Source organism: Solanum tuberosum, unplaced genomic scaffold (assembly GCF_000226075.1).
Source record: "Solanum tuberosum cultivar DM 1-3 516 R44 unplaced genomic scaffold, SolTub_3.0 scf00087, whole genome shotgun sequence".
Taxonomy (NCBI): Eukaryota; Viridiplantae; Streptophyta; class Magnoliopsida; order Solanales; family Solanaceae; genus Solanum; species Solanum tuberosum.
This window is the reverse complement of record NW_006239017.1, coordinates 1,402,152-1,415,600: the sequence shown is the minus strand read 5'-3', so window position 1 is coordinate 1,415,600 and position 13,449 is coordinate 1,402,152. Positions and strand designations below refer to the sequence as shown.

The 13,449-nt window shown below is 34.9% G+C and overlaps 2 protein-coding genes across 5 annotated transcripts; both read right to left on the bottom strand.

Moving 5' to 3' along the window:
• Positions 1-1,383: 1,383 nt before the first annotated feature.
• LOC102579095 (pentatricopeptide repeat-containing protein At1g07590, mitochondrial) lies at positions 1,384-5,897 on the bottom strand. Of its 4 annotated transcripts, XM_015308812.1 has the most exons (6): positions 5,783-5,897; positions 5,252-5,306; positions 4,534-5,009; positions 2,638-4,035; positions 2,351-2,353; positions 1,384-1,789 (listed from the first exon to the last, which is right to left on the bottom strand). In XM_015308812.1, exons 3-4 carry the CDS (start codon positions 4,888-4,890, stop codon positions 2,785-2,787), a joined length of 1,608 nt encoding a protein of 535 aa, XP_015164298.1. In that variant the 5' UTR covers positions 4,891-5,009; positions 5,252-5,306; positions 5,783-5,897; the 3' UTR covers positions 1,384-1,789; positions 2,351-2,353; positions 2,638-2,784. The 4 variants fall into 4 exon arrangements, with proteins under 4 accessions (XP_015164298.1, XP_006347409.1, XP_006347407.1 ...); XM_006347347.2 differs by lacking the exon at positions 2,351-2,353 and having other exon boundaries at positions 4,347-5,009; XM_006347345.2 differs by lacking the exon at positions 2,351-2,353.
• Positions 5,898-6,445: 548 nt separating this feature from the next.
• Positions 6,446-12,516, bottom strand: LOC102578766 (3-oxoacyl-[acyl-carrier-protein] reductase 4-like). Its single transcript, XM_006347344.2, has 11 exons — positions 12,158-12,516; positions 11,552-11,694; positions 10,591-10,644; positions 9,610-9,690; positions 9,469-9,514; positions 9,106-9,200; positions 8,952-8,984; positions 7,818-7,952; positions 7,518-7,611; positions 6,965-7,047; positions 6,446-6,860 (listed from the first exon to the last, which is right to left on the bottom strand). The coding sequence occupies exons 1-11, from the start codon at positions 12,324-12,326 to the stop codon at positions 6,828-6,830; spliced, it is 966 nt and encodes a 321-aa protein (XP_006347406.1). The 5' UTR covers positions 12,327-12,516; the 3' UTR covers positions 6,446-6,827.
• Positions 12,517-13,449: the final 933 nt, after the last annotated feature.

Genomic DNA, 13,449 nt, shown 5'->3' with positions numbered 1-13,449 from the left:
TTATTAATTCAAATTAAATGTTATATCCATAGTTTATTTTATTTGTAATTCACAAAAACATTCCTTTTTTTTTGTCATCTGGTTCGATATACAATTACCCCATTTCGATATACAAACTCATTCGGTATACAATTACTATTTTTTAGTTTGTTTATACAAATTCAATTTGTTGTTTGTATAAATTACCCATTCGGTATACAATTACTATTTTTTAGTTTGTTTATACAAATTCAATTTATTGTTTGTATATTTTTAATAGTTATACATAACAAGATATGCTTGTATAATCTCTTTATGTATATATGTAGTAATTTTGTTTATATACAATTACTATTGTTTAGTTTGTATACAAATCAACATACAGATTACCGAAATATACAGATCAAGACATGACAGGTTTTTATGAATAAGTATATCGAAATATACAAATATAGTGTATATATATACCGAAATATACAAATACATTGTATATATATACCGAAATATACAGATTAATAGTCATAGAACGCAATTATACAAACTATAGCTATAGCATACAAATATAATTTTTATGTTTGTTAAGCCTAAAATTTACTCATTATTAAATCATATAATTTCTTATTTACTCTAAATTGGATTATTACTAATAGTAGGGTGAGAGTGGAATTCCCCCAATCTCTCATTTGTTCGACTACTTAGTCTGCTTTGAATGATCCTATCAATTTTTGAAGTAGTTCTTCGGAGACGTCTCAATTTGTGTTGATATATCTTGACGAGACATGAACTATAAAAAAGAAAGAGAGTTTTGAAATTGGAAAAATCCTTTTGGCCAGAAAATTTAGCCAGAATGATATTTTACCTATGTTATTTTATCTTTTTAAACATTTTTACCCTTTGAACTAAGAAAATGGGAAAAAAACCAATTTATTTTAAAATAAAAAAGATATTATAGACTTTTTAAATTTTCTGAGCATTTAGCATTACCCTTAGAAATTTTACAATCTAAAATAAGATATAATTTTTTGTGCAGATACAAATCACATGGTTAGGTGAAGGTCAGTTTAATCTAGGCATTGCGTGAGTACATTGGCGGAACCAGGATAAAGAGTTTGGAGGTTCTAAATTTCCTTTAGAACCGTCAATCAATTTTGTTAAGGGGTTCACAAATTAATAGTAATATATATTCAATTAATTTTTTAATACAAATATAGGATCTACGAAAAAACTACTGGGTCCGAACCCATAAACCCCGACCTAGCTCCACCTCTGCATGAGGATTGAAAATTTCAAATCTGCGTTGCATTATTTACACGAAGAATATGAACAATGTGCGGTGCATAGGGACATAAAAGTAGTCACGGACTATCTCTTGGATAGTTGTTGAAAGGTGAGAAATATTCATCATCAAGATGAAAAAGGACATGCTGTCATAATTAACCTTATTATAAAGTATATGTGACAAAATAGTCTATCAGAAAAGTGATATTTATTCCAAGAAAGAGGATCTGGTGTAAGAGGAAGCTTGGATAGTACAACAACAATATACTCAGTGTAATTCCACAAGTGGGTCTGGAAAAGCTCGGATAGTAGCTGATAAAATAACTGGTTTTTGGTCAAGCATTTGTGTCTTTGGTGCTTAGCATCTGCTAACGATTGTCCATCCTCAGCCTCGTCCTTGTCCCATTCAGCTGCAATCTTCACAAAACTCCTCTCTGTTCATCAATTCCTGATACTCTGTTGCAGATTTTTCTAATCTTTGTTCATCAATTCCTGATTCTGCTCTCTTCTTTTCCCCATTATATTGGCCAAACTACAAACAACATTATGTAAAATTAAAAACTTTGATCTGATTCTGCTATGTGCTGCATTACCTTCTTCAGCAATATGAAGCATGTTTTTTGATAATCATCGCATACCTTAAAATCTATGCAGCAACTCAATGAGCAAGTACCGGAAGTGCAACATAGCTGATACAAGTTCATCAATTAGTAGCAACTAGCAACCTAATATTTAAGGTTCAAATCACGTTCTATTTCAATTACATTTCATACACAATGGTAATGCCATCAGTCAAACCACCATCGGAGTAAGAGCTTCCAAAAACATTTCCAAAATTGAAAGAGAAACCATACAATGTGATGAAATAAGATGAAATATGCAGAGGCATATATGTTGTATACATATAGATAAACTGTTTTTCTGATCTAGCATTTTTTTTTCCTTTTTGAGTTCCATACATGTAGAGTACATTGAAGTTCAAGACAAAAGTGAGATCGACACATGTAAATAATGCAACACTATGTATAGAGTCCAGAAACAAAGGCATCATCTCAACCTAGAATTTCTTGCAAAGATGAAAACAACGAAGCACAAACTGCATCCAGACCAGATAAGCATACTATAAACTAAGAAAAAAAAGCAAATCTAGTTTTGAAGCAACAAGAGTTCGATGTTTACCGCAAACATACATCTTTATAACAATATTCTCAAAAGAAACCCTAAAGCAATATCAAATTGCTAAGAACCATTCAAATATTACAATGCTGAAGTTAACCATTTACAACAGAATTTAAAGGGAAAGGCAAGCAGATTTAATGAACAAGTATATGCCAATTAGCAAAGCAAGACATCTACATTATATAGCGTAACTTGTCTAACCTGCCATCATCTCTCCAAGACTCGAAAAGAACGGGCACACTGAAGTATAGCTATCTTCAGCAATTGGCAGAGCCGCAGAATAGGACTACTCTTAGCCGAGTAATTTGAAGTAGGAGTGCAAAATCACACAACATAATTCTAATATAATCACGTTCGAAATTGGTCAATAACTTTCAAAAGGCTATAGGACTCAGAATCTGGCCTAGCCCCTCCAAGAATCATTCTTTTAAGAAGATTTGGATCATATACCTTCCCCTTAACATACGCCTTGATTAACGCATTGTATACAAAGGTATACCTAGTATAATTCGCTTTCTTCAGTTCTTCAAACAACTTTTCAGCATTCTCTACATCACCATTATCTGCAAATATTTCAATTATTGAAAGAGTAGTTTCCAACCATGGAGTTGATCTTTTCACCTTTATGCTTGTTTCCATATCCATCCCCAATTGAAGAGTTTTGATGGCCTCCTTAATTAACCCCGCTCTCAAGCAACCAAGAGCAAGATGCCGATAAGTAATGGCATTTGGCTTGCACCCACTTTTCTCCATCTCCTTATACAATGCAGTGGCTTTGGTGATATGTCCATGTCTACAATATACAGCTATCAGCGAATTGAACTGCTCATTTGACTTCAAAGAATTCCTTGATTTCATTGCAGACCACAGCTCTTCAGCTCGACAGAGATCTCCGATCCTACCAAATGCTTCGATCGCCAGGACATAACTCTTAGACCTAACATGGGAAAGATCCAGAATGACACCCCATGTCCTCTCTAAATCATTCCGCTTTCCCAGATATCCATAGAGTATGACCAGAATGTCCAATGTAGACCAGTTTTGTCCAGTTGCAGATTTCTCAATAGCTTCAATATAGGTCTCACAAACTGTATACAATCTAGCCACAGCATGTGCATTGGCCAATATACAGTAAGATACCTCATTCGGTTCAACTTTTGCTCTCTTCATGTCACCAAAAACTTTCAATAGGCCTTCAATATTGTGTTGATTTGCTTCTATCTTGAGCAGAATATTGAAGGTTGAAACATGTGGAGTAACCTTATCGGCTTTCATCTGCGTCAAGATTTTAGGAATGAACTTCTTGCGGCTTGGGGAGGAATGGAGAATGATGAGATGATTGAACACCAAATAAGATATGGGATGGTCCAGTTCTCTCATTTTCTTCATATATGCTAGTGAAAGCCTTATCAGTCCTCTGTCCAAGCATCCGAGTATAAGATTGTTGTAGAGCAACTCATTTTGGAACTCAGACGGAATTCGTGAGAATAGGCTTTCAGCTTGTGATATCCCATGAAGCTTAGAAGTGAATTCTACTAAATATGAGTAATCTAGTTCCTTTGGTCTGTATGGTCTCTCCCTTATAACCCATTCCATCACCTGTGAAAAGCATAGATATTGCTTAATATCACAAGTGAAGTTCTAAATGAGTACCAAATTCTATCTATTTCAATGATAACTGAATCTAACACTGAAACACTAATGAATACAGCTAGATTAAGAACCTAAAGATTGTCAATATCAACTACATATGCTTGATTAGGCATTATGATAGGTAAGACTTGAAAATGAGCTCAACAACATAATAGAGCAAATTCAGTATATATTTTGTGAGAAGGAATAGAGGAAATTCGTATATTGAAAATGCCCGAATAACTAACATGGAATATAACACTCTGCAACTGCTTTACCTGAAACATGACAGAATAGATCAAGACAAAGTTTTCCTCTTCCCCGACTTCCTTCACTACTACTACCCTTAGATATCTTACACAAACATGTAAAGTGCACCCTAGTGATATTCTCAGTAGGTTGAATTCTTCATAATAGATAAATGCCCATTTTCAAATTTGGCAAGAAAGGACAGAGTAAAAGAACCTCAAGAGCACGCTTGTTGAGTTTGAGTTTGCGCAAACGATTCATAGTGTGGAAAATGTCACCTCTATGAATAGGTAGACCATCACCCATCCAGCTTTGGAAAGTGGATCCAATGGACTCTCCTATGGGTACTCTTTCAATTCTTTGACTTAAGTTGTTCCTTGTTGCCACCATTCCCTGATCTACCAACCTTTCTTCCTTTTCTGATTCTGAATTCTCTGAAGTAAAATTTGCATCGGATATTTTCGAACAAAAAATGTGACATGAATGAATAGTTTGTTTGGACAAAGATACAACAATTGTTTGATGAATTGCACTAGTGATCCTCTGTTTTCGCAAAATCGATATGAAGTTCATTGTTGATATCAGAAACAAAACCAACTTTACTCATCAGGACTGCTTAAGGAAAGAATTGCCCTGAAATTATGTATTCATCACCACTAGTCCACGGAAACCATAAGAGTGACCTGCCACAGCTTGATTAATGGAAAAAAAAAGAATTAATAAATATCAAGGAGGTGAAGTTGCTAGATCCCATCCCATCCCACTTCAAACTTTATGTTTCAAGCACATTTGCATTTGATTTTAACTATAAAGAGGGAACCGTAAAATAAAAATAAAAAACTTCTTTCTTGATGGTTCCAAGGGCAATAGCTGACAGTGATTGTCCTAGCGGAAACTGAAACATTGATAGGATAATCAGTTAATCAAGGAATACCTCAAGTAATCACCATCTAACCCTGTAACAATTACATTCTTTCCATCAAGATCAGCTGCATTACAGAAAAAAAACATTAAGGTCCTCAAAGAACTGAGCTTCATCAATATCGAATTATCATCACATTCACCTATCAAGATTTGGATTACTAGGAGATTAAACACACACACTCTACTGAGCTAATAAAAGTTAAAAGCCAGTTGCAGGATTCGTTCTGCCTAATAAAAGTTCTTTTCTAACTACTGCTATGTCAATCTTAAAAAAAAAAAAAACTTTGACCTTCAATCAATTGCACATTTTTCTTCTTCTCATGAATGAAAGTACAAAAGGAACCATTTAAAATCTCACAACTCAAATTTGAAAAAAAAAATGTTGTAGCAACAGGAAATTTTCACAACACCGATGAAGTATAAATCCAGTTGTTAACTAGTATCTCGTCTCTTTATGAAATTGCACGGAAAAATTGAAAAAGTATTTAGAAACATAGAGCAGCTGAGAACTTATGCCACTAAAATCGCAAGAAAAACTTACTGTTGGCCGCTGAAATCACAGAGAAAAGATAATAGAGAAGGTGTACAGAGTGGGGGAAACGGCCATGGAGGATAAAGAAGGGAAAAAGAGGAACGGTAATTTAGGGGAGAATAATGACAAAAATAGTCCATATGTTTGGGTCAGGTTCAAAATAGTCCCTAAACTACACTCTAAATCATTTTGGTCACTCTCTGTTTGTTATATTTAAATTCTGAAGGAAAAAAAAAGAATTTTAGTGAGAACTCACATTTGAAAGTTCTTTTTTTGATATTTCTAGTCTATTTCTAAAAATCTAATACTTTTTTTTAATGTACAATATATGTTATGTTTGGTGCATTATAGTATTTAATACTGTTTTTTGTGTTCAATTTTTTAGGATTGGAGGACACTTTTCTGGTGTTTATTTATTTTCCATAGTTACCTTAAAGTTAAATCGGCAGAATTATAAAATATTTGATGGAGATAAAAAAAAATGTTCACTTTTGACAAATTTTAGGAAGTATTTTGAGTCTACCCCGAACATAAGGGACCATCTTTGTATTTTTTTCTCTAGTCCAGGGCTTTTGTTAGTGAGGGTACTGTTGGACTTAGAAAAAAAACTAAAAGGGGATTAAAAGGTGATCAATTCATAATTAGAGCTAAAATAAATTACTACTACAACTGTAATTAAGCATGAGCTAAATTATGCCATTGATTTATCAATCTCCAGCTCTCAGGGGCAAAGCAAAGAGCAGCAATCTTTCATGGCAGCACATGAAGATGCTTTGGCCAAAGGAAGTACATCAAATAGTGTTTACTCTGCTTTAACGTAGGAACTACAACAAAATGATCAAACCCTGTTTCAAAAATGCTTACTCAGATAAGAAAACGGAAAAAAAGAGGGGAAAATGCAGAAAAATGACAAGACAGGCCATCTTCTACCACCAAATTAACAAATTCCTTTTCCGCGGGCACTAGACGAGGCGAGAGGCTACAGTCATGGTATAACATAAGTGATCACCCTTTCAATCCTTCTTCATGAGCAAACTAAGTATGGGGTAAACTTCTACATAACCATCCCACCATCGATGGTCAAAACCTGTAAAGGAGATAAATATTCTTAATAAATAGATGTTTTAACATGAGGTAGCAAGAGAGAAGCTTCGGATGAATGGCAAATGAAACTACATAACATGGAAGTACCTGTCCAGTAATATAGCTGGCAGCGGGACTGAGTGCCAGGAATTCCACTAGTCCAGCAACATCTTCAGGTTGACCATAGCGTCCTGTATTATGTGAAACCAAAGTTAGTCAATATAGTTGTTGTTTACAGGAACTCTATTGTGCTTTAATTTGAAAGATATAGATATGAAGATATGAACCATATTTCCTAAAAATTTAAACTGAATAGTAGTTACTTTTACTAGTTTAATAAATGAAATCTTTTATAAATAGCAAGTACAAAATCTTTGAAATGTTGGATGCATTGAAGAAAGGGAAATCTACCTTCTATCAAGTTTCAAGCTCAGTTGATGTTTTTCAGTTCAGACTTAGTTTTATTCGTATTTATAGAGTCAGAGTTTTCTATTGATGCAAATGAAACCTGACTATTGCATCTGATGTTGTCTTATTCTACTTGGAGTCCTAATCTTAGAAGTCAAGTTGTAGACCTTTTCCTCGTCTTAGAGGTGCAGGGAACTCGTCACTATGTTGAGATATAAATGCCACAAACACTTTAAAAGACAGCTGCTCTTACCTAACGGAATACTTTGCAAAAGTTTCTTTTCAATGTCTTCACTTAGCTGGGCAGTCATATCAGATGCAATAAATCCAGGGGCAATAGCATTAACCTGTCGAAAGGTAAAATTCAGCATAAATAACCTAAGAATGAGCCATAAGAAGTCATTATATCACCAACGGAAAGAATAAGAGAGACAACTCATTAGTTTGTCCTCATCAGAAAAAGTTCCTTAATAATATGCTTTACCAAATCCTTCGTAACTAGCATTAATGTAAACAAGCCAAGTGATACAACGGAATGACTAGGAGCACTTACAGTAATATTCCTGCTGGCATATTCTTTTGCAACACTCTTGGTTAAGCCAATGACTCCTGCTTTAGCAGCACTATAGTTGGCTTGCCCAGCATTGCCAACTAAGCCAACAACAGAAGATATGTTGATGATTCTTCCCTGCGAAGTGTAGACCATGCCTAAATAAAAATTCTGGAGTATATAAGGAACAGTATAAAAGTGCATTGCATTGCTTTGATCGTAGTGATCAAATTTCTTTTTCAAGAATCAGAATATATCACTAGATAAACATGATGGCAACAGTCTTATTAGTTGGCATCTGGCACAACCTGGCTACTTTAACATACTCAAGGATCAGTAAATTTGTTTCTTGTTTTGTATGAATAACTGATTCAAATTCATTGAAAAGGTAACTGTCAGCAATAAGCAGGTAACAGAATCTGAGAAAATGACACCAGCAACGGAAATCCATGAAACGGAATAGCTGGAAACAGATTCTGCGTCACATCAAAACCCTTCCATCATAACCAATTTCAAACACGACAACATCCAAATTCTGAAGCTGAAATCAACTCAGCTTTTGACGCTTCTAACAAGAGAGGAAACTAATTGACATGACAATCTTATTGTAGCATTATGTTATCTTTTAACACTAGGTGGGAATAAGGTTATCAGCTATCTCCCTTCAACTAATGTATCATTATCTTCTCTGTCCACTTTCCTTCAATCCAGATAAGAGAAGTATTTTGCCCATGCCCTGTGAAATCAATGTAGTGCAAGTGTCACACATTGCCAGCCTGTCATTGTGTTTCCAATTCCTTTTTTATTTCTGCTTTGACTAGCATGCGAGTCCAAGAAACCAGGAACGGCAAATATAATTTGGTTATTCTACCCAAAGGCTAGGGATGACCGCTGCCCCACATGGTTGTTCTAGTGATATTTCTGCCGTACATGAAGTTTTGGAAAAGGCTAGTGTGGTGTAGTCATTGTTTATAAATGATGTAGAGTCCATAGAGCTAAGGCCCTCATTACCTGCGGCGGATCTCTTCGGTAAATAAACAAATGCACTTCCCTCTATGCAACAGTTTCCGAAAACTTGAACCTTACCAGACAAATAATATTATTTCTGAAGTGCAAGAGGTAGATGGACAAATCTACCTTTTTCTTTTTCATCATGATTTTAGCTGCAGCCTGCAACAAGAAGAAAGATCCCTCGTAAGAACCTTCTCTTAATAAAATACATACAGGTTTTGGGAGGAGGGATTGGGGGAGACGACCAAACTACCAATTGAAACACAGCTAGCATATAGACCTGTGTGGAGAGAAAAACTCCTGTAAGATTCAAATCAATAACCTCCTGCCACTGAGACTTCTTCATTCTCATCAACAAGGTATCACGCGTGATACCTGAAAAGAAGAAAAAGAGAACTACTGATTGGGAATTCTAATAAAACTTGATGCAAAACAGGATGACTGTTGCTAACCTGCATTAAAAAATATTGTTTCACTTGTATATATGGGGTAAAAACATGTTCCTCTCTTAACTAGAAAGTTGCACAGATTTTTTTTGGATGCTTAATGCCACAGCACAAATGTTAACTTGGTATTATCTTGGTGCAAAATTAATTAAATGATCTTTTTGAATTGTCCCCACAAAATAAAGGTGGTAGCTAACCTGCATTATTGATCAAGATATCAACTGTTCCCCATCGATCAACCACCTGCAGGTGTGATACTTATGAGGTGCAATTCAGCTGGCAACAACTGTGATAAGATCCACCATTAACTAATATTACTAACAAAAGAGAGAGCTTACAGTTTTCATCATGGACTCTACATCTTCTTCTTTCGAAACGTCGCCTCCAAAAGCCAAGGCTTCGCCACCACATGCTTCAATCTACAAAATATGACATTCTTGAATCACTCAGAAAAGATCTTTTCATTTTTCGAGGAACGTGAGAGACAGCCTACAGCATGACCTTATAACTTGTTCCCAGTTCCCACACCCAAGAATAAATGGCTGCTCATTGAAGTAGTAACGGAAGCTTCAAATCTAACAGCAATCAAACAATGGATGGAAGTGTTTGTCAAATGAGTGTCAGACATCTTCTATCAAGCCTTCTAGCTTATGAGATATCTTTCTTTGGCACCGGTAAGGACAATGAGAAAACGTTCTTTATCTTTGACTGAGTAGAATAAAAGCAGGTTTCGCTCCTTTACAAGACGGAGATAAAACTAAAGCAACCTATGATTGCTGACGTTTTGGGATGGAACTTACATGAAGATTAGTGAAACCATACACAAAGTTTGAACCTAAACTTACACTTCTTGATAGATGAGGATTACCCAAGAAAAGAAAACATAATTGTTTGAAATGTGCAAGTATAAAATATAGGTAGTATAACTTCACCGAGCCATTATCATATATATCCACAACTCCATCAATCTTCCATGGAAGAGTATTACCAGCAAAGATAAATTCCTTTCGCTTTTACGGTTTCAGTACAAGCAATCAGGTCATTAGCTAGCTCCTATCTTATCAGAAAAATTCTAACAAAGATGAGAGAGCAGAATCAGTTTTCCATGTTTGACCAGTTCTTGGAATCAGAGAGGAAGACCTAGCTCTATCTATAAAAATAGAATAAAATAAAATTAAAAGGCTACCAGACTGAAGTTAGAGATACAGTTCATGTTTCAAGTAATTAAAATGAAATTTTCAGTTGGGAATGGAAGTATCAGGGATATTAATATATACCAAAAACTAAACTAAATTATTACTAAAGAAAGCAACACACACCTCTTTGGAAACTTCTTCTGCCTCCTTTGAAGATCTGGCATAGTTCACAAGGACCTGCCACCAACATTGAACTTTATATCAAGCAGGTATGGGAAAAATTATAAATTGATGAACAGTAATGCCTGTGTATCAACCTATGTCAGCTTAAGAACATTATTGGAAGCTTTCGGAAGAACTTAAATCTACGGAATCCACATTTTTGAAATGCCTGACTTCACGTAGTAAACACTAAGCTAAATAAGAAGAAGATGTGGAGGAGGAGGAGGACCCGCTTCACTTTCTACTCTGGCCCGTATAAGCTTCTGCTTATTAACGGCAATTGCACCCAAAAACAATATAGGGTAACGCAAACTAGTATTGTTTTACACTTGATATGACACCTTTCAGGTAACTAATTTATTTTTTGCACATTTGAAACTATCCTTTTAAAGCCTTTTATTCTCAATTAAAATTATCCATTTAAACATTTTACCTTAAGATGATACACAGAGCAGTCAAAGAACAGAGAGAGTACTTCCCATTGTTTCACTTTTAAACTATGGCCAACGGAAACACAACTTCAGAAACTACCATAGCACCTTAAAGCTGATGATGTTTTACAGTAAAACCACATAGGTCGCCAACACCATAGGATACAAATGCAAGAGTGAAATTAGATAAATTCTAGTAATACACTATCAAAAGAACAAGTTTTCTGGTTTAGGAGAGGATGTGTGGTAGGCAGGTTTCACGAGTTCCAAACCTAGCTGTTGAACAAACTCAGGCATTTAAGTGAAGTAGGAAAGAAGGCTAGCCCATTATCCACCAAGTTCCAAATCTGAAAACGCAATTTTGTTGAAGAAAAAATTCTCTGGTATTTTCTGGCAGTTAACACTCCTGTGTTGTCTAGTTACATATGGAAGGCAACGAATCTCAAAACCAAAAGGTTTCCGTATTTTAAAAAACGGAACACAATGCTGACCTTACAACCAGCCTTTCCCAAAGCCAACGCAATTGCCTTCCCTATTCCTCTAGAAGCTCCGGTGACAATAACAACCGGAGCTTCAACTTTTGCAGCAGCCTCAACTCCAGCTTGTTCAGTGGTTGTCACCTGAGCTCTCACACCTGATCATATCACAATCCCATTATACATCTATACAACTAATTATAAACAAAGGAATATCTTTTTTTTCTGATTGATAAAGGGTATTGTATTAAAAGCAGCAAAACTGCTCATCACAAGCTGTGTTATGAACTCAAAAAGTCAACCATGGCTTCTGTATCATTAGCTATTACCAAAAAAAAAACAGATGAGAAATGCATCTGTCCTTTAAACTAATTACAGATTCCTTTTTGCTTTAAAAAATTCTCGAATTCCTTTCCTATAAACAGAGGCCAGAGTCGAGTGTGCTATTGTATTTATTTTTCATCAGGCAAAATGCCAACATACATTTCTCTAAAAAGGAATTGCACTCAAGATTTAAAGTCAATAAATTCTAAGTATCTATCATATATACAACATTTTTAGAATTGGAAAGCAGTAAGCTGAGAAGGATTAGATCCGTCTCTACTAAGAAATGAAAGATACCTGAAGAGGCGGAAGAAGACCAGCGGCAGTGCAAGGCAGATGATGGCTGAATAGGAGAAGACGGAAGGCGGACATGTGACAGCTGGCGACGGACAGAGGAGTTTGCGGCGGCGACGGAGGATCGGAATTTGGAGGTGGCGGCGACGGAATTGAAGGCGAGAGTAGCCATTGAACGGAGTAAAGTGGCCAGGTGTGTAAATGGATCAGTAGTGGGTGCAGAGTTAAGAGTAGAGCGTCTTTATTGTAAATGTTCCGATGAAAACAAGGTGACAGCCTCTTTAGTCGTTGGTCGTTTTAAACAAGAGAAGAAGAAAAAGCAATTTGGGTACAAAATAGGCTATATAGAGAAGTGAAATGATTACTTGTTTATTTAGTTTTTAGCCTATTAGGTATATGTTTGGTGACTTTGTTGTTAACTAAGAGAGCAATTAGCCTAACATTTGTTTGGATGGTTGTTAGGTATTATTTCATAAAGTATTGTGTTGTGTTGTATCATGTTATATCGTTCTTCATCGTTACATAATGTCACACATCTATAATTTGAGTGATAACCTATCAAAAAAGTAGATACATGGTAGAGCTATTATAAAAATGTATGATAAAAGATGAAATATGATTTCTATATAACAAATAAAGATAAAATGAGAGGAAAATATTAAGGTAATGACACGATCACACCAAATCTATCATTACATAAAATGAGTCTTTTTGTCGTTACCTAACATAGATTTAAACGAACGATACAATAGAATTTAAGTAACAATTAAAACAAACATTGTATTTAAACTAACAATACAATACAACGGGTAACAACCATTCAAACAAGGCGTTAATCGCTGGGTTAATAACTAAATTATTCGATAACAACATATGCAAGTAAATGAAATTTGGAGAGATGGTGTATGTATTATGAGAGTTTGTTGTTATCGGTAAACATTTGGTTCAAGTAAAATATATCATGTAAAACATATATAGTAATGAAAAATTTATGCATGCGTTAAAATCAACATAATTAAAAGTAGTACTAAGGGGTCGTTTGATTTGAATACAAGTTATGCTGAAATTAGTTATCCTGACATTATTTCTTATTGATTGTTTGGTTTGTTCCACTAAAAATAATAACCATTGCATCATTTCTAAAAATAAGTGGTTTGATTACAAAAATACCCTCTTATTTAGTTTTTATTTGTAATTTTTTTTATAGAGTTTTAGTTATTTATTCTTTAAAACAAAACATCCATCTTATTTAGCTTAATTATTTTAGTCAAAAATCTACTTGTTTTTCAAGAAAT